This window comes from Xenopus tropicalis, chromosome 4 (genome assembly GCF_000004195.4).
Source record: "Xenopus tropicalis strain Nigerian chromosome 4, UCB_Xtro_10.0, whole genome shotgun sequence".
NCBI classification, from domain to species: Eukaryota; Metazoa; Chordata; class Amphibia; order Anura; family Pipidae; genus Xenopus; species Xenopus tropicalis.
The window spans coordinates 145,708,638-145,729,979 of NC_030680.2; the positions used below are offsets into that span (position 1 = coordinate 145,708,638).

Sequence of the window (21,342 nt, forward strand, 5' to 3'; positions counted from 1 at the left end):
AATGCTCTTTATACAGATAGCTAGAAAATTTCTCAGCCATAAGCAGGCAGGACTGCTGGCTTTACGATGGGGATCAGATAGGCGTCTTGTGCCACTGTGACAGGAACATACTCTGTTATACAGATAGCTAGAATCTCAGCCATAAAGCAGGCCAGGACTGCAGCTCTACAATGCGGGGGGATCAGATAGGATCTGCTGCCACTGTGACAGGAATGCTCGTTATACAGATAGCTAGAATCTCAGCCATAAAGCAGGGCAGGACTGCTGCTTACAATGGGGGGATCGGATAGGATCTGTGCCACTGTGACAGAATGCTCTGTTATACAGATAGCTAGAATCTCAGCCATAAAGCAGGGCAGGACTGCTGCTTACAATGGGGGGGATCAGATAGGATCTGTGCCACTGTGACAGAATGCTCTGTTATACAGATAGCTAGAATCTCAGCCATAAAGCAGGGCAGGACTGCTGCTTACAATGGGGGGATCAGATAGGATCTGTGCCACTGTGACAGAATGCTCTGTTATACAGATAGCTAGAATCTCAGCCATAAAGCAGGGCAGAACTGCTGCTTACGATGGGGGATCAGATAGGATCTGTGCCACTGTGACAGAATACTCTGTTATACAGATAGCTAGAATCTCAGCCATAAAGCAGGGCAGGACTGCTGCTTACAATGGGGGGGATCAGATAGGATCTGTGCCACTGTGACAGAATGCTCTGTTATACAGATAGCTAGAATCTCAGCCATAAAGCAGGGCAGGACTGCTGCTTACAATGGGGGGACCAGATAGGATCTGTGCCACTGTGACAGAATGCTCTGTTATACAGATAGCTAGAATCTCAGCCATAAAGCAGGGCAGGACTGCTGCTTACAATGGGGGGATCAGATAGGATCTGTGCCACTGTGACAGAATGCTCTGTTATACAGATAGCTAGAATCTCAGCCATAAAGCAGGGCAGGACTGCTGCTTACAATGGGGGGATCAGATAGGATCTGTGTCACTGTGACAGAATGCTCTGTTATACAGATAGCTAGAATCTCAGCCATAAAGCAGGGCAGGACTGCTGCTTACAATGGGGGGGATCAGATAGGATCTGTGCCACTGTGACAGAATGCTCTGTTATACAGATAGCTAGAATCTCAGCCATAAAGCAGGGCAGGACTGCTGCTTACAATGGGGGGGATCAGATAGGATCTGTGCCACTGTGACAGAATGCTCTGTTATACAGATAGCTAGAATCTCAGCCATAAAGCAGGGCAGGACTGCTGCTTACAATGGGGGGGATCAGATAGGATCTGTGCCACTGTGACAGAATGCTCTGTTATACAGATAGCTAGAATCTCAGCCATAAAGCAGGGCAGGACTGCTGCTTACAATGGGGGGATCAGATAGGATCTGTGTCACTGTGACAGAATGCTCTGTTATACAGATAGCTAGAATCTCAGCCATAAAGCAGGGCAGGACTGCTGCTTACAATGGGGGGATCAGATAGGATCTGTGCCACTGTGACAGAATGCTCTGTTATACAGATAGCTAGAATCTCAGCCATAAAGCAGGGCAGGACTGCTGCTTACAATGGGGGGATCAGATAGGATCTTTGCCACTGTGACAGAATGCTCTGTTATACAGATAGCTAGAATCTCAGCCATAAAGCAGGGCAGGACTGCTGCTTACAATGGGGGGGATCAGATAGGATCTGTGCCACTGTGACAGAATGCTCTGTTATACAGATAGCTAGAATCTCAGCCATAAAGCAGGGCAGGACTGCTGCTTACAATGGGGGGATCAGATAGGATCTGTGTCACTGTGACAGAATGCTCTGTTATACAGATAGCTAGAATCTCAGCCATAAAGCAGGGCAGGACTGCTGCTTACAATGGGGGGATCAGATAGGATCTGTGCCACTGTGACAGAATGCTCTGTTATACAGATAGCTAGAATCTCAGCCATAAAGCAGGGCAGGACTGCTGCTTACAATGGGGGGGATCAGATAGGATCTGTGCCACTGTGACAGAATGTTGTGTTATACAGATAGCTAGAATCTCAGCCATAAAGCAGAGCAGGACTGCTGCTTACAATGGGGGGATCAGATAGGATCTGTGCCACTGTGACAGAATGTTCTGTTATACAGATAGCTAGAATCTCAGCCATAAAGCAGGGCAGGACTGCTGCTTACAATGGGGGGGATCAGATAGGATCTGTGCCACTGTGACAGAATGCTCTGTTATACAGATAGCTAGAATCTCAGCCATAAAGCAGGGCAGGACTGCAGCTTACAATGGGGGGATCAGATAGGATCTGTGCCACTGTGACAGAATGCTCTGTTATACAGATAGCTAGAATCTCAGCCATAAAGCAGGGCAGGACTGCTGCTTACGATGGGGATCAGATAGGGTCTGTGCCACTGTGACAGAATACTCTGTTATACAGATAGCTAGAATCTCAGCCATAAAGCAGGGCAGGACTGCAGCTTACAATGGGGGGATCAGATAGGATCTGTGCCACTGTGACAGAATGCTCTGTTATACAGATAGCTAGAATCTCAGCCATAAAGCAGGGCAGAACTGCTGCTTACGATGGGGATCAGATAGGGTCTGTGCCACTGTGACAGAATACTCTGTTATACAGATAGCTAGAATCTCAGCCATAAAGCAGGGCAGGACTGCTGCTTACAATGGGGGGATCGGATAGGATCTGTGCCACTGTGACAGAATGCTCTGTTATACAGATAGCTAGAATCTCAGCCATAAAGCAGGGCAGGACTGCTGCTTACAATGGGGGGGATCAGATAGGATCTGTGCCACTGTGACAGAATGCTCTGTTATACAGATAGCTAGAATCTCAGCCATAAAGCAGGGCAGGACTGCTGCTTACAATGGGGGGATCAGATAGGATCTGTGCCACTGTGACAGAATGCTCTGTTATACAGATAGCTAGAATCTCAGCCATAAAGCAGGGCAGAACTGCTGCTTACGATGGGGATCAGATAGGATCTGTGCCACTGTGACAGAATACTCTGTTATACAGATAGCTAGAATCTCAGCCATAAAGCAGGGCAGGACTGCTGCTTACAATGGGGGGGATCAGATAGGATCTGTGCCACTGTGACAGAATGCTCTGTTATACAGATAGCTAGAATCTCAGCCATAAAGCAGGGCAGGACTGCTGCTTACAATGGGGGGATCAGATAGGATCTGTGCCACTGTGACAGAATGCTCTGTTATACAGATAGCTAGAATCTCAGCCATAAAGCAGGGCAGGACTGCTGCTTACAATGGGGGGATCAGATAGGATCTGTGCCACTGTGACAGAATGCTCTGTTATACAGATAGCTAGAATCTCAGCCATAAAGCAGGGCAGGACTGCTGCTTACAATGGGGGGATCAGATAGGATCTGTGTCACTGTGACAGAATGCTCTGTTATACAGATAGCTAGAATCTCAGCCATAAAGCAGGGCAGGACTGCTGCTTACAATGGGGGGGATCAGATAGGATCTGTGCCACTGTGACAGAATGCTCTGTTATACAGATAGCTAGAATCTCAGCCATAAAGCAGGGCAGGACTGCTGCTTACAATGGGGGGGATCAGATAGGATCTGTGCCACTGTGACAGAATGCTCTGTTATACAGATAGCTAGAATCTCAGCCATAAAGCAGGGCAGGACTGCTGCTTACAATGGGGGGGATCAGATAGGATCTGTGCCACTGTGACAGAATGCTCTGTTATACAGATAGCTAGAATCTCAGCCATAAAGCAGGGCAGGACTGCTGCTTACAATGGGGGGATCAGATAGGATCTGTGTCACTGTGACAGAATGCTCTGTTATACAGATAGCTAGAATCTCAGCCATAAAGCAGGGCAGGACTGCTGCTTACAATGGGGGGATCAGATAGGATCTGTGCCACTGTGACAGAATGCTCTGTTATACAGATAGCTAGAATCTCAGCCATAAAGCAGGGCAGGACTGCTGCTTACAATGGGGGGATCAGATAGGATCTTTGCCACTGTGACAGAATGCTCTGTTATACAGATAGCTAGAATCTCAGCCATAAAGCAGGGCAGGACTGCTGCTTACAATGGGGGGGATCAGATAGGATCTGTGCCACTGTGACAGAATGCTCTGTTATACAGATAGCTAGAATCTCAGCCATAAAGCAGGGCAGGACTGTGATTTCACCAAATCACAGCAAAATGTGTGAAATAAATCTTACCCTAAATATGCTTGAGTTTAATCAGCCTTTCTCTGCATGAAAAAATATATGGTATTTATATAATTTTATTTGAAAATTAAGAAGGGTTATTAATAAAATATCAAATCCAGTCATTTTTGGGGGGGCATATGTCTTCCCTCTTTTAAAAATCCCCCCTAACTCTGACAGCTGAAAAGTACATGATAAAATATTGGCATATATAAAGCATAATCAAATCAGGTATATGGAACATTTTTGTTATAGATTCTCCCTCAATAACTAGAAATAAAATGTAATAAAAATTCTTGAATTAATTCATTTTCAAATTTTTGTTTTGTTTTGTTTCCGCAGAAACCCGGGATGGACCTTGCCGACGCCTACGTGACATTTGTGCGCCACTCTCAGGATGTCCTGCGTGATAAGGTCAATGAGGAGATATATATAGAAAGGTTATTTGATGTAAGTAAATGCCTTCTCCTCCTTGGGAAGCAAGGTGGAGACTCGCCAAAATGTGACAAAATAAAAGACAGGGGGATAAGTCACATTTTGAGACAACTTATCTTTACGAGAGCTTTTCCTTTCCCCTCTGATTTGCTCTTTTTTCTGCTTTAAATCTGTACTTTGGTGTACCGTCTCTTGGTCTTTGTGTGACACTAATCGTAGTATAGTCCTTGGGGCTGATAGTAACGCCATTGGCTTGGATTTGCTAAAGGGTAGCTCCATAGGTGGCTTCAAGTGGCAACTTCTTTCAAAAAAACTCTTGGGGTTACTTCCCATATCAGCCAATGAGAATAGGCAAAAATAATGCACACAGGGGAGATTATTGCCTCAGAATGCCTGTTGGAGCAACATTAGATTGTTGGGTTGATGGCAGACGAGGCGTAGGGCAGATATTTTTGGCAAACGGAAAAACGCTTGCTGAAAATACCCCCCTACGCCTCCTACATGTGCCTTCACCGGAATGAATGACATACTATTGGGGGCACATGTAGCCGAAATACGCATAAAAACACAAGACTTTGCATTCTCTTGCGTTTTTATGCGTATTTCGGCTGCATGTTCCTGCGCCAGAGCGTATCTCATTCCTTCGGGTGCAGGCATATGTTGGAGGCGTAGGGCGGTATTTTCAGCAATCACTTTTCCGCTAGCCGTAAATATCCGCCCTACGTCTCATCTGCCATCAGCCTTATGGGAACTGATCTCTTCTCATATTGGCACTAGAAAAGGAGGCATTGCCCAGGGCCAGGGTATTACTCCAGTAAGGGGGTAATTGATATATAAATGTGATGTTTATACAGGAAACATCTAACAGTTAATACTGGCCCCCTTTACATTTATTTTTTTAATGACGAATTCCCTTTCTACCTTAACTAGGGATGCACCGAACCCAGTTTTTCACGTTCGGCTGAACCCCCGAATCCATTGTAAGGGATTCAGCCAAATACCGAACCAAATCCTGGATTGGGTGTATCCCTAGCCCTAACCTAAAACCAGCTCTGTTTGTTCCAGAGACTTTTTCTGAGAAAAGTTGCACAGACAAAACCAGGTGAAATGATATCAATGGTTATTTATAATATAGGTTTACTCATAATTAGGTTTTATGAAACGGTCTAATAATGGATTTATGTAGGTAAAGAGATATTATAAGTCTTTATTCCTATGCAACACCCTGAAGTGTGTTGTGAAACCAACCGCATCAGTCAAGATGTCAAAAAAAATAAATAGAACAGGGTCTTAGAATAAATTGGCTGAATCGGGTGATGAGGAGAAATCAATTAATAGAAGTTCAAACTAGTAAATAAAAACACTAACGTTTATTCAGGATTTCCTTGATAGGTTTTTATAATCTTAACCTTTCAAACAACTAAATGGCCAAAGCTCCACAAAGTATAAGGCTAGAAATAATGAACTGCATTCGGCTGGGGGGTTTCTCACGCTTGAAGGTACAGGAGTCCTTCTTTATACAGGTATAGGACCCATTATCCAGAATGCTCGGGACCAAGGGTATTCCGGATAAGGGGTCTTTCCGTAATTTGGATCTCAACACCTTAAGTCTACTAAAAAATCAATAAAACATTAATTAAACCCAATAGGATTGTTTTGCATCCAATAAGGATGATTTATATCTTAGTTGGGATCAATTCCAAGGTACCGTTTTATTTCTACATAGAAAAAGGAAATCAGTTTTACAATTCTGAATTATTTGATTATAATGGAGTCTATGGGAGACGGGCTTTCCGTAATTCGGAGCTTTCTGGATAATGGGTTTCCGGATAAGGGGTCCGATACCTGTACTGTATATGTGGCTTACATAGTTACATAGGGTTGAAAAAAGACCAGAGTCCATCAAGTTCAACCCTTCCAAGTAAACCCAGCACACACAACCCACACCTACCAATCTATACACTCACATACATAAACTATATATACACCCACTAGTACTAACTGTAGGTATTAGTATTTATGAAGGGAGCACTTAAGGTTAATATCCTGTACGTTGATTATCAGTCTATCACATAAAACCTCCGGGTCGTTGAAGCAAAACAAATGTCCGAAATACATTATTTCTAGCCTAATACTTTGCCTGGACGTAGTTCCCCTTTAACTGCCTCGGGTACATTTTCTTAGAATTGGAATAAAAACAATCGGCCGATATGTTAAGAGTGGAGTTTCCCAAATCACTGGAATTGCTCTTCACTTTTTGACATATTGGACTTTTTCCAAAGCCGACTTCTCTGTCGTTTATGTTCGTGTTCCCTCATTCTGTGAAGCCAATAGTGTATTGCTGTGTGCAACACTGTAGCGGATATGGCCAACGTCCGGCCGCAGACAATGTCGCTGTTATTACCTGGAGTCTTGTGTGTGGCATGCATCTCTGTAATAACTCTTCTTTTTCTCTGTCAGCCATCTAAATGTGTGCAACCCCCACCTCCGAGCCCTCTGCGCTCCCCATCATGCATTGCCCGGCTTATCCAACCATCATTTATGTCCATGGTGTGCTGAGAACTTTTGTTTTTCACTCAATCTTCTTCTACATTATCTTTTCGTTCTGTTATCCATGCATTTTCTCCTCCTTTTTTTGTTTTTGTAAAGGGAAACATCTATTTTTGATTTTTCTTTATGGTTTCTTACTTCTTCACTGATCTTCTTTTTAAATGAAAATGGAACTTATCTCTCATGTCAGATGTTTTATCACATTCTATCAAGCGGCATGAATTAGAGTCAAATAATCTTCCTGTGTACATCTACTAGCATGACCCGCTACCACTGAGAATGCATCATACATGCATAAAGCGCACTTTCAGTACCTCCATAAGGCTCTATGCATGCATGCTCATCCAAAGCCTCAACCAATAGAAGCCTGAGCCAAAAGTAACTCATCCATTAGGCATCGGACCTAGAGTCAACCCAAGGCAAAACGCAGTCATTCTGCCAATTGGTAAAACCGTTTTCATCGCTAAATTCCCAGCGGATTGTTCTTTTCGATGCCTATGTTGCCTTTTCTGACCCCTTTCCCCTCCCCTTCCTTCTTTTTATTTCAACATGGTCGTGTTTGTCCTGTATTTCATCATTGCACTTATCGCCCTGTTAAGATTCTTAACAGAATATCGTCTGATAGAAAATCAGACGTATTAACCCTAAAACCCACTAAATGATAAAGAAATCAGAACGAACAATTTTCCATGTTTTTTTTTTTTTTTGGTCTTTCATTTTACAAAAAAGTAATGGTTTGGAGAACAAATAAAAAAACTGGGCAGGGGGTGGGTAAATGAAGGGATTTATAAAGCCCTATTTAAAAATATGAGGCTACTAGCAGTGAGGCGTCCTGTTACCATAATAAGGCAAAAAGACACAGGACTTGTGATTGGATATAGGGCAGTTGTTCTCAACCTCCCTAATGCTGTGACCCTTTAATACAGTTCCTCATGTTGTGGTGACCCCCAACCATAAAATTATTCCTAAGACCATTGGAAATATGTGTTTTCCCATGGTCTTAGGCGACCCATGTGAAAGGGTCGTCCCCCAAAGGGGTCCCGACCCACAGGTTGAGGACTGCTGATATAGGGCACTACTCCATGGTTGTTCAGGCCTCTCCTTTTATTTTTAATGGGGCAAAATGCCTTATTACTGGGGTCAGTGACAACTATCGGTCTAAATCCCCAATTGACGATCCGAAGAACAAAAAAACAAAAATGTATAATAATGCAAATATTATAAATAAAACTATTAGATATTCTCTTCTAATGTCATTATCTTTTTCCCCTACTGTAATCAATATCCAGCACAGATTTAGCCATATTATCTGGATGTTAGCCACCTTTAAATGTATTGAATCCAGGATTCAGCCAAGATTGAGCCTTTTTCGCCAGGATTCGGATACAGCCGAATCCACGCTCCTGGCTGAACTGAATCGAATCCTAAAAAATCATGTGACTTTTTGTCACGTGAATACTAGTGATGAGCGAATCTGTCCCATTTCCCGTAAAATTCATGAAAATTTGCGAAACGCGTTTGTCGCTCAAATGTTTTGTTGCCCGCTTCTTTTTTTGTCCCAATTTGACGCCACCATCTCATCACTAGTGAATTAGTTAAAAAAAATGTTACCCTTTTTAACCCATTTAACCCTTCTGTAACCTAATTATCATGTGCTAATTAGGATTCAGATTTGGTTCGTTATGAAGGATTCGGGGGTTCAGCCAAATCCGAAAAAAGTGCCTCCCTAACTATAACATAATGTAAATTGTGGGGGGGAATAGTTTGATGCCAGCCTGACTCAAACAAAATGGCATTATCAATGAACACTGATTAATCAGTGTAAATTAATTTGTTTAAATTGATTTTTTTTTGTGCTATAATTTTTAATGAATAAAGGTCCCCATACACGGGCCGATTCTAGCTGCCGATATTGGTCCCTTAGAGCGATTCGACAGCTAATTGGCCCGTGTATGGGCACTACCGACGGGCCTGCCCAACCGATATCTGGCCTGAAATCGGGCAGATATCGATCGGGCAGGTTAAAAAATCTAGTCGGATCGGGGACCGTATTGGTTGATGTGGTCCCCGAACCGACTTTGCCTATACCCGTCGTTATAATTTGATTGTTTGGCCCCAGGGCCAAACGTTCGAATTAGCCTGGATTCTCCCGATATCGCCCACCCGTAGGTGGGCCAAGCGAGCGGATCTGAAGGTGTATCCCTTTAAAAAATACATTCAGTTTCTAGTACTACCTGTTCAGCCCATTAAATAACTATTATGTCTTCCAAACCATTTAAAAAAATTGTAAGTTTTCTATCTCTTCCCGGCCCAAGTTTACTCTATGTGACCCCCCCCAACCCCATTGTTTTTTATTTTTATTTTTGTGCGTGAATTGCTCACTGTCCCTTTTTGCATATCCTTTTATTTACCCCTCTTGTTTTCCAATTTTAGAAAAGGCTGGATGGTAATAGTTCTGTCATGTACCTGAGAATATTGGAGGTAATTTTTTTTTTCTCATCTAAAAAATGTTCATTTTTGCCATCTCCGTTTCTCAAGATCATTACTCATTTTAGCATCATTTTACTGTTTTATTTTGTGGTGGTGACAGCATTCCAACGCTACATGGCGTGTGATGGTTTCTATAATGGAAAGTTCTAATGCCAGCTTTCTCCTCAGAGTTTTCTCTATCTCAGTACACAGTGGAGCAATTTGAATTGATTGTTATTGTCATAGGAATGGAAAGGACGGTGCAGGTACTGTTAAACGTGAAAATCAGATCTCATAGCCGTATATACGCACTATGGCAGCGGTGTCCATTATTCTCTCTCTATGGGGCTGATTCATCAAAGTACGAGTTCAAATCCCCAAATGGGTAAAATTCGGATTGGATACGATCATTTTTTGATGATCGCAAATATCGCGAAAATGCTTATGAGAAAATCGTGTTAGTCACGATAATAGTGTATTGGCGATCCGAAAGTCACAACTTTTTCGTATCCGAACGATTGTAAACGGCGGGAAAACCTTTCTGAAGTTGTATTCGGAGCGATTGTACTTTGATAAAGCTGCCCCTACGAGTCACTGAGAATGGCCCATATTTTTACTAAATCACCGCATTTTGGGGGCTTTTTTTTAATTGGCCAATTTACCAATAAGCACTGCTGGGTGCTCTTATAGAGAAAAGTGGGCAACAACCCAACTCCTGCGTCTCCATATTAACTTGGAACATATACGTTTGGGGGACTTTATTCCTTGGTCTTGGTACTTTGAGCCAAAAACATTATGCCAACCCTTGGGCTCAGAAATTGCAATATTGTGTCTGTATTCCTTACATAGTGAGCTTCATGGAAATGTATATGAAATATGAAATGTGGTTTTGAATGGGTCACTTTTTAACAAATATTTCATATTTTACAGGTTATTTGTATATTTTAGTTTGAAAACACAGTTTTATATTGTAACTAGGGATGCACCAAACCCACTTTTTTTTGGGGTTCGGCCGAACCCCCAAACCCACCCTGACGGATTCTGCCAAATCCTGAACTGAATCCAAATCCTAATTAGCATATGCTAAATTAATTTTCCCCCTGACCATTAGCATATGCTAATTTATGCTAATTAGGATTTGGTGCGGCCAGGACCATGGATTCAGCCGAAACCGAATCCTTAAAAAAAAAAGCCTGGATTTGGCCCGAATCCGGGATTCGGTGCATCCCTAATTGTAACGTTTCTGAAATGTAGCGCTAATCATATTCATATGGAGATGGCTAGAGATGTAGCGAACTGTTCGCCGGCGAACTAATTCACGTGAACATCGGGTGTTCGCAAGTTCAGAAGTTCCTGAACTTTCCGCCTATGTTTGCAATTTGGGTTCGCCGCGTTTTTTTTCCCGCTGCGTTTTTTTCTCGGCCTAAAAATGCCGCACAAGCCACACATGGCGTTTTTCAGCCTAGTACTGGTGTAAGCAAATCCCATTTCCATGGTGCTAATAGTGCGAAATAGCAAGAAACGCTGCGTATTTCCGCTAGATCTGCCAGCTGCCTTTGCAGTTTTATGCAACGCTGTGTCAACAAAGTATTTTTCAGAGAAATTTTTGCCCTTGATCCCCCTCCTGCATGTCACTGTCCAGGCCGTGGCACCCTTTAAACAACTTTAAAATCAGTTTTCTGGCCAGAAATGGCTTTTCTAGGTTTTAAAGTTCGCCTTCCCATTGAAGTCTATGGGGTTCACAAAGATCGCGAATATTCGCACTTTTTGGCGTAAGTTCGCGAACGCGTTCGCAAACTTTTTTTTTGAGGTTCACTACATCTCTAGAGATGGCATATACATACAGATTGATGGGTTGGTGGGTTGGGAACCGGTGACAAGATCCAGTTATATCACGTGATACATATAAACTGAGTCAGGCGCGTTGCAAATCAACTTGAGTATTTTAGAACTCTTCAGTTGGGGTTCAGTGTGCCGGAGGTCTTTTGAGAAACAAGCAACGCCCCTGAATGAAATGATGGACAAGAGGACAGGACCTATAACAAGTAGCTTATATAAGTCATATTTGCCTTCATAGATTCCGTATAAATATGCACTAGTGATGGGCGAATATGTCCCGTTTCGCCAAAGAAAATTGTTCATCTTTTAAAAGATGCGCAAAATGGCGGAAAATTCGTACGTACAAGAATTTTTTTGATACGCGGCATTTTTTTTTCCGCACTTGCAAATTGTTTTGGATGCGGATGACAATTTTTTGACACGCGGCACATTTTTCTGTGGCGAATTTTGATGCGCGTTTCATGGAAATTCGCCGTGAAGTCAGACATGACTTCGCGAAATGAAGGAAAATTTGTGAAATGGCAAAACTGTTCTGCGGCAAAAAAAATTGCCGCGAATGTCACATTTTTTACGCACGCGTCAAAAAAGTGATGCGTACAACAATTTTTTGATGCGAGTCATTTTTCTTTACGTGCTTGACAATTTTTTTGGATGTGGCAAATTTTGACGCCCGTTTCGTGGAAATTTGTCGCTAATTCATGCCTGGCTTATTGGTTTTTTTTACGCACTCGTCAATTTTTTTGAATGCAGATGACAATTTTTTGACGTGCGCCACATTTTTCTGTGATGAATTTTCATGCCGTTTTGCGGAAATTCGCTGGGAACTCAGACATGACTTGAAACGACTGAAAATTTGTGAAATAGAACATACTGTATTTGGTTGCACAAAATGTTCATTTTAAATAACTGAGCTTTAAAAGTGTCAACCCTAAGGAACAAAGTGGCATGATGCTGAATATTAGGGGGGGCATTTATTAACATTCAATTTTTTTTTTTTAATGATTTATATTTATTTTGTACAAAAATGCAATTTTTTTCACAGAAAAAAATCAAATTTTCACCATTTATTTTGTGACAAAATTGCAACAAATCAGGAAGAAAAAATATACCATCTAAAAGCTGTTGAGATCATGTAGGAGTCAATGGCAGGTGTTATTTTTACTTTGCTTCGTGGTTCTAAAGGGGTTTTAGTTTTTTGATGCTTTCATTTGTGCGTCAGTAGTGATGGGCGAAAAGTTTCGGCAGGCATGGATCCGCGGAAAAATTCGCCGCACGTCCAAAAATTGTCGCCGGCGTCAAAAAAGAATAGTCGCGGGCGACAAAATAATAGCCGCGGGCGACGAAACAAGAGCCGCGCGACGAAACAAGAGCCGCGCGACGAAACAAGAGCCGCGGGCGTCGAAACAAGAGCCGCGGGCGACGAAACAATAGCCGTGCGACAAAATAATAGCTGCGGGTGACGAAATAATAGCTGCGCGACAAAACAATAGCCGCGGGCGACGAAACAAGAGCCACGCGCGACGAAATAATAGCCGCGCGACGAAACAAGAGCCGCGCGCGACGAAATAATAGCCGCGCGACGAAACAATAGCCGCGGGAGACGAAACAATAGCCGCGCGACAAAATAATAGCCGTGGGCGACAATTTTTTTTGTCGCACAACATTTTCACCGTTTCGCGAATTTTTCGCCGTTTCGCGGATCTTTTCAAAAATTCGCGAATTTTTCGGCGAAGCGAAACGGAACAGATTCGCTCATCACTATGCGTCAGTTCAAAGACGTCAAGTTTTTGGGGGTTTTTTCTGCGTCATTTTTCATTCGTGCTTTTGGTAAATGACTAGACATTGGTGGTTTTTGTGGAAATGAGTTTGTGGAAACTATAAAGCCACAAAAATCTGAATGTTATTAAATCTGCCCCTAATTCTTTGAAACGTGGGGGTAGATTTACTAAAAATCGGGTTTCTCATTTTTTATTTTTTTTTTTCAATTCGAATAAACTAATTTTCACAAATGTCTTACATTTATTAAAAACCCCTAAGGTTAGAAGCAAAAGAAAGATCCTCCAGGGAAGAGAAGGGACCTCTGCCATTGACTTCTACGTGATCTCGGCAAGTTTTAGCTGGCGAATTGTTGGATTCTGATTAGTAGTGATGAGCGAATCTGTCCCGTTTCACTTCGATTAAAAATTCACGAAACAACAGGAAAATTTTTGAAATAGCAAAAAATCCATGAAACGTGTTTGTCACGTGACTTTTTTGTTGTTGCGCATTGGGGTTTTTTAATGCGACCGTGCCCATTTTGACGCAACCACAACTTTTTCTTCATTTTTCCACGGTGAATCACTGATTTTAGTAAATCTCAGAAAATTTGAGACTTTTTTCTGCAACTTTTAGAGCTAAAAATCCATATCAGAAAAAAAAACTGATGGTTAGTAAATGACCCCCTAAAATTAAGTTAACATTATGGGCATAGGGGACTATAGGGCTGTTTTTCCTCAATTTGAATTTTTTTTTTTTGCACTAAAACCCATAAATTCGAATTAGCGCTTACAAAATTCAAAGCACAAAATATTAGAAAAACTCTAACGTAAAACTAAAAGCTTACGGGTTTATAAAACGTAAGAAATTTTTCAATTCAATATCGGTTCCTTAGACCGATTCAGCAACTTATCGGCCCGTGTATGGGCACTAAAACCCATAAATTCGAATTAGGGCTTACAAAATTCAAAGCACAAAATATTAGAAAAACTCTAACGTAAAACTAAAAGCTTACGGATTTATAAAACATAAGAAATTTTTCAATTCGATATCGGTTCCTTAGACCGATTCGGCAACTTATCGGCCCGTGTATGGGCACTAAAACCCATAAATTCGAATTAGCGCTTACAAAATTCAAAGCACAAAATATTAGAAAAACTTTGATGTAAAATCAAAAGCTTACGGGTTTATAAAACATTAAAAAATTTCAATTTGAGTTTTTTAAATAGTTTTTTTTTACATTTTTACATTACATTTAAGATTTTTTAATAAAAAAAAACAAAAAACGTTAATGTTCCGATGTTAATGGTCCTTCACTTCAAGCAACACCGTCCCGCGTGGATTGCACCAGTAAATAAGGAGCTGGTATAACACTAGTTAATAATCACTACTCGGAAGTCAACAAAACTAATATGATATTTTTGCCTGCCTTGATATCTTGGAGACAAGTCCTAAGGAGAAGATAAAGATTAAAACAGATGTGCTTAGTGCCAGCTGATCTGCTTAAGCCTAGCAGTCCCCAACAGCATTGATTAAAAAGCCATCCCCAACTTTGATGAAAACAACCACATCCGTAATACTGTGCTTGATCGCTTTCCTATAGAGCCCTTGTCAGAGCAAATCAGACACAGAAAACATTTGACTGTAGATGATACGTGGATTATATGGGTCAATTATATACTTAATCTGTCTTGGGGAGATTAAGCTGCCATAGATTGACTCTGAGTATTTGGCTTGTCCTTGGCAGTTATCAGATCAGCACGGGTTGCCCTTACTGGAAAGTCTAATAAGAACTTAATCAAGTAGTGATAGGGGCCGATTGGTAATGAAGAACCACATGCCAGCTGTGCTACTTCTTTCTCCAAGAGTAATCGGATACCATTTGGCTGTCCCTTGCCCCCCTGAGTAACTCTATTGTTGCATAAACAGATTGGGTTTGAATTGTTCTTACAGACAGAGCATCTATGATTTACTCCTGGCCACATTTATTTAAATAAAAGTTCTATAAGTGAGTGTAGGACACAGCAACAAGATGGCTACTGGTCAGAAGGCTACACCATTTTATTAACCACTTGTGTTTCTAAAAAAAACTTTATTATACGTTATATTAGTAACAATGTGCTTTATATTGCTGAAACAGCTCATAATAGGGGAAATGGTACAGATATGAGACCTGTTATCCAGAATGGTCAGGAACTGGGGGTTTCCAGATCTCCATACCTTATGGATAAACATTAAACCCAATAGGATTTTTTCACCTTCACTTAAGGTACCCATACACGCTAAGATTCGCTTGCTTGGTGAGGTCGCCAAGTGAGCGGATCTTCTCCCAATTTCCCCACCTACGGGTGGGCAATATCAGGCTAATTCGGTCATTTGGCCCTGGGGCCAAATCATCAAATTAGAACAACGGGTATAGGCGTCCATCAGTTTGGGGACTGCATCAACAAGCTGATGTAGTCCCGGATCAGACTAATTTTTAAACCTGCAATTAGGGCCCTGCTAGTTAAGGTGGCCGTACACACTAAGTTCCACTTGCTTGGCAAGGTCACCAAGCGAGTGGATCTTCTCCTGATATCCCCACCTACGGGTGGGCGATATCGAGCTAATTCGGTCGTTTTGCCCTGGGGACAAACTATCAAATTAGAACGATGGGTATAAGCATCCATCAATGAGCTGATGCGGTCCCTGATGCAACTACTTTTTAAACCTGCCTGATCGAGATCTGGCCAATTTCAGGCCAGATGATGGTCGGGTAGGCCTGTCATTAATGCCCATACATGGGCCAATACGCTGCCAAATCGGTCTAAGGGACCAATATCAGCAGCTAGAATCGGCCTGTGTATGGCCACCTTAAGAATTCATTATATCTTAGAATCAAGTACAAGGTAAAATTTTATTATTATTTTAAAAAATTTGAACTGTTTGGTTAGGCTATTTAGAGCAATAGCAATGCAGTTTGAGTAGCCAGGTTACTTGGTATGGGTGGCCACACAGATTAATAAATATATATATATATATACTGTATAGCTCCATAAGAAATTGCATCATAGTGGTTAGCACTTTTTCACCCACACAATTAATTGGCCCCTGGTTAAAGTCATAGGGTAAAACTCTTGATGTGAAGCATAACAAAAGTAGTGTTAAGGTGATACCTTTATTGGCTAATGGGTTACGCAGAGCCTTTCATGAGTGCATAGTAGGGACCTTAGTAATAGTGTAAAGGTGGCCATACAAGCTAAGACCTCGCCAAGCAAGCGGATCTTCTCCCGATAACCCCACCTACGGGTGGGCAATATCGGGCTAATTCGGTCGTTTGGGCCTGGGGCCAAATGATTGACGACGGGTATAGGCACAGTCGGTTCAGGAACCGCATCAACAAGCCGATGCGGTCCCCGATCCAACTAAATTTTTAAACCTGCCTGATCGATATCTGCCCGATTTCAGGCTAGATAATGGTCTGGCAGGCCCGTCGTTAGTGCCCATACAGGGGCCGATAAGCTGCCGAGTTGGTCTAAGGGACCAATATCAACAACTAGAATCGGCCCGTGTATGGCCACCTTAAGAAGTGAACTACAGTAACTATACCTCATTTATTTTACTAATGTCGGGTTAGGTTTGAAGGTTGTAGAGTGGTTTTAATTGCTGCCTTTAGGCTGCTGTGTGGTTCCTCACTTGTATATGTGTGTCTTATAGGATAGAAACAAATGATTTCAAGCTTGACTGGGCAGGGACTGACGGGAACATACTCTATAACATACTGCGTAATATGTCGGCATTATACAACAGATAATAGCAATGAAAAATGCTCTTTAAAAAGTGTTTTGAGGTCCATAACCCTACACATGACCAGCAGTTATCACAACAATACACATGGATGTGTATTTGTATTTATAAAGTGCTACTTGAAGCGCACCTCATTAAATATGTCCATTTTATCCCTCATGTTGTGCCTTTTTTTCATTTATCCGGTCAAACCCAGAGAGCTTTGTTTAATACGTTTCCCCGGTTGTAGATCATCCGGAGGATTGTGACTCTTCATAAGAGTTTTAGAGAACAAGCTTTAGCAGCAGTGATAGATATTTGCCGAAGACAGTTAATTTGTTTTGTATCCTTTGCTGAGAAGATTGTTCCCCTAATCATTCCGAGAAGCCAAACTGATTGCTCTGAAAATGTTAAGGTCACCTCAGTGTTGCCCGACTGATGGGGATGAAATTCGTGTTCCAATTACTTCTACTCTATAATATACCTTTGCGGGGCTTTACAGAAGCCGGGAATGGAGCAAAATGGTGTGGGGGGGGTATATGCAGTGACCCCCTTTAGGAGGTGAGGGGGGAAGGGAAAAACTTCTTGTTTTGAAGAACAAGATAATTGTTTTCATTGCAGATCGGCTTGTCCTTATGCGTCTTAAGGGGAAAAGTACCGCTCTATTCCTTTATGATCCTATTATCCTTCAAGCAGCGCGTTAAACTGTGTAATTTCCTATTAATATGAGAGACAGATTGCCCACAGCACTGTGTATCCTAGTTCCTAATCTGTATGGGTTTACTGGTCTTGGCCCTCCTCCCCGCCCTTGTTTTTTTTCTGTTGTCAGGAAAGACATTTGTGGATGTTGTTAATCTGTAAGTGGATTATAAGGCAGAAGTTTTCAAGAGCTCTTCCTTGTTGTTGCAATCTCTGCAAGCCCGAGACGCGTACCAAGCATCTTTCATTCAGTAGTGTAGTGTAACTAGACAATAGGAACAAAAGAATTGTACAAGCTAGCATCTTCAGATACCGCACTCATCCAAATGGACACTGTTTGTGACTAGGTGGCACTTAGTAATGCTCGTCCATGGTCATTTAATAGTTATTTTAGTTTCTTTTTATTTATATGGTAACCAACATATTCTATAGCAGGGGTGGCCAGACTTTTTTCGTCCACGCTTGACCGGAAAATGCGGAAGTGCGACGTGAATGCTTCATCGCGGTCCACCAGAAATCCACTGGGGATCGACTGGTGCACCGTGATCGACTTATTGGCTACCCCTGTTCTATAGCTTTTTACAAAAATGATACATTATTTATTTCAGTGCCTGACCCAGTGGAGGTCCCTTTTACACACACACTAGGGTCCGTTCTATTATGAAATGTTTAACCTTCCTGTATGTTTTTGGAGTGTGGGTGGACACTAGTGATGAGCAAATCTGTCCCGTTTTGCTTTGCCAAAAAATGTGCGAATCCTTTAAAAGATTAGCTAAACGGCAAAAATGTTGCACAGCAAAAAAATTTGTCGTCCGCGACTATTCTTTTGACGTGCAATAGTCCTTTTGATGCCCGTGACTATTCTTGCGACAATTTTTGGGTGCACTACTATTTTTTTGATGCCCAAAAATTGTCGCAACAATAGTCATGGGCATCAAAAGAATAGTAGTGCGTCCAAAAATTGTCGCAAGAATAGTCACAGGCGTCAAAATTTGTTGTCCGTGACTATTCTTTTGACGTGCAACTGTTCTTTTGATGCCCGTGACTATTCTTGTGACAATTTTTGGACACGCAACTATTCTTTTGACGCCCGCAACTATTCTTTTGATGCCTGTGACTATTCTTGCGACAATTTTTGGACGCACTACTATTCTTTTGATGCCCATGACTATTCTTGCGACAATTTTTGGGCGCACTACTATTCTTTTGATGCCCATGACTATTCTTGCGACAATTTTTGGACGCACTACTATTTTTTTGATGCCCAAAAATTGTCGCAAGAATAGTCATGGGCATCAAAAGAATAGTAGTGCGTCCAAAAATTGTCGCAAGAATAGTCACAGGCGTCAAAATTTGTCATCCGCGACTATTCTTTTGACGTGCAACTGTTCTTTTGATGCCCGTGACTATTCTTGTGACAATTTTTGGACACGCAACTATTCTTTTGACGCCCGCAACTATTCTTTTGACGCCTGTGACTATTCTTGCGACAATTTTTGGACGCACTACTATTCTTTTTATGCCCATGACTATTCTTGCGACAATTTTTGGGCGCACTACTATTCTTTTGATGCCCATGACTATTCTTGCGACAATTTTTGGGTGCACTACTATTTTTTTGATGCCCAAAAATTGTCGCAACAATAGTCATGGGCATCAAAAGAATAGTAGTGCGTCCAAAAATTGTCGCAAGAATAGTCACAGGCGTCAAAATTTGTTGTCCGCGACTATTCTTTTGACGTGCAACTGTTCTTTTGATGCCCGTGACTATTCTTGTGACAATTTTTGGACACGCAACTATTCTTTTGACGCCCGCAACTATTCTTTTGACGCCTGTGACTATTCTTGCGACAATTTTTGGACGCACTACTATTCTTTTGATGCCCATGACTATTCTTGCAACAATTTTTGGATGTGCAGTGAATTTTTCCACACCAATTTTTTTCATCCGTATCACAAAATAATCCTCCAGTGGCGAAACAGGGAAATTCGCCACAAATCCATGCCTGCCAAAACATTTCGCCCATCACTAGTGGACACCAATGCAAATAGTTTGTAGGTGGAGTCAAAGTCAGCCAATCAGGCTGAACACTACTGACAACCCCAGCTCTATAAAAAAAATATGTTTTCTACCTTTGCATTTTGATCCGGATTGCACCAAATCCAGAATTCGGTTAGGGATTCACCCAAGATTCTGCCTTTTTCAGCAGTATTCGGATTTGGCCGAATCCATGCCTCGGGCTGAACCGAATCCAAATCCCAAAAATGACGTGACTTTTTGTCACGTAAACACGGAAGTTGACAATTTTCCCATTTTTCCCAGATTTAAAGCCTATGCTAATTAGGATTTGCATTCGGTTGGGTATTTGGCCGAATCCTTCCCGAAGGGTTCGGGGGTTCGGCTGAATCCAAAAAAGTGGATTCGGTGCATCCCTAATTTGAATTCTCTTTTCCTAGTCAAAAATCTGCTAATTTACCAAAATGTGAGTGTAGATTTTTTTCAGTTGAAATCTGCTTTTCTTATTTCTCCCATCTTATTACTGTTTACACACAAGTGTCTATAAAGAATCAGAATCAAGGTGCATTCATTTTGGTAATATATAACAAAAAGCCACTTTACAACTAATTTTACACTGTGAGCTCTAACGAGCAGGGCCCTATTTGCCTCTTGCCTTGGTCAATATTTGTACATAGTCTTTGTATTTGACATGCATGCCTTCTATTGTGAAGCACTAAGTGGCACGTTGTTGCTATATAGACACTTGCTAGTAATACTTTCATCATTTTCCTGAAGTTTTTGAAATTCACAAAAATCATTCTCTGACAAAATACCCTACAAATTCATGATTGGCTAGCTCATGAGGTCATGTGTTTTAAAACTGGAGAAAAACGAATGATAATGTTTTGAAACTAAATAATAATAATTAGTGATGAGAGAATCTCTCCCATGTCACCCAAAAATTTGCGAATCGTTCCAAAAATTGGCAAAAAAATTGTGAAACGGCAAAATTGTTACGCATCGGGAAAAAATTTTTTGCATGACAATTTTTTTGCTGCGCAACATTTTTTTGACGTGGGCAACAATTTTGTTTTGTCAACCATTTTGCTAAAGAAATGCGGAAATTCGCTGTGAATTCATGCCTGGGTAATTATTACACCCATCACTAATAATAAGTAGATACTATAATAATTAGTGTTCGTAAAATGTTCATATTTTTCGGTAACTATTTTGGATCTTTAGCTCTCCCTTGAGTTTTTTTTTTCTCACCAAACTATTGTTTCAGGTATCAGAACAATTATGTAAAAATGGGGCACATTTACTTATTCACGAACGCTCCAAGCGTTCGTTTGATTGGTCCAATCGTATTTTCCGCAACTTTTACGATTTTTTCGCAAGCATTTTGGTGTTATTTGCGATCTTCAGAAATTTTCGTTTTCAATCCGAATTTTTTCTAATTCGGGATTTCGAACTTGTGTTTTGATAAATCTTCCCCTTAATTTCATAATCTAATAGACGTCCGTGAGAAAGTCACATTGGCTCCTATAAAAAAGGGAGTTGTTGTTTCCAATTTCTGGAAGAACTTACGATGCTTTAGAAATTGTGAATTGAATAATTATCCATAAAAAG

At 41.4% G+C, this 21,342-nt stretch overlaps 1 protein-coding gene across 27 annotated transcripts in view; it reads left to right on the forward strand.

Annotated features, from left to right (window-relative positions):
* The window catches only part of cadps (Ca2+ dependent secretion activator), a 314,914-nt gene that overhangs the window by 268,714 nt on the left and 24,858 nt on the right, over positions 1–21,342 (forward strand). For 13 of the 27 annotated variants that reach the window (XM_018092885.2, XM_031899728.1, XM_012960438.3 and 10 more), the window contains 1 exon segment: positions 4,545–4,652. In XM_018092885.2, coding sequence (XP_017948374.1) covers positions 4,545–4,652 — 108 coding nt within the window. 27 annotated transcript variants of the gene reach the window in all.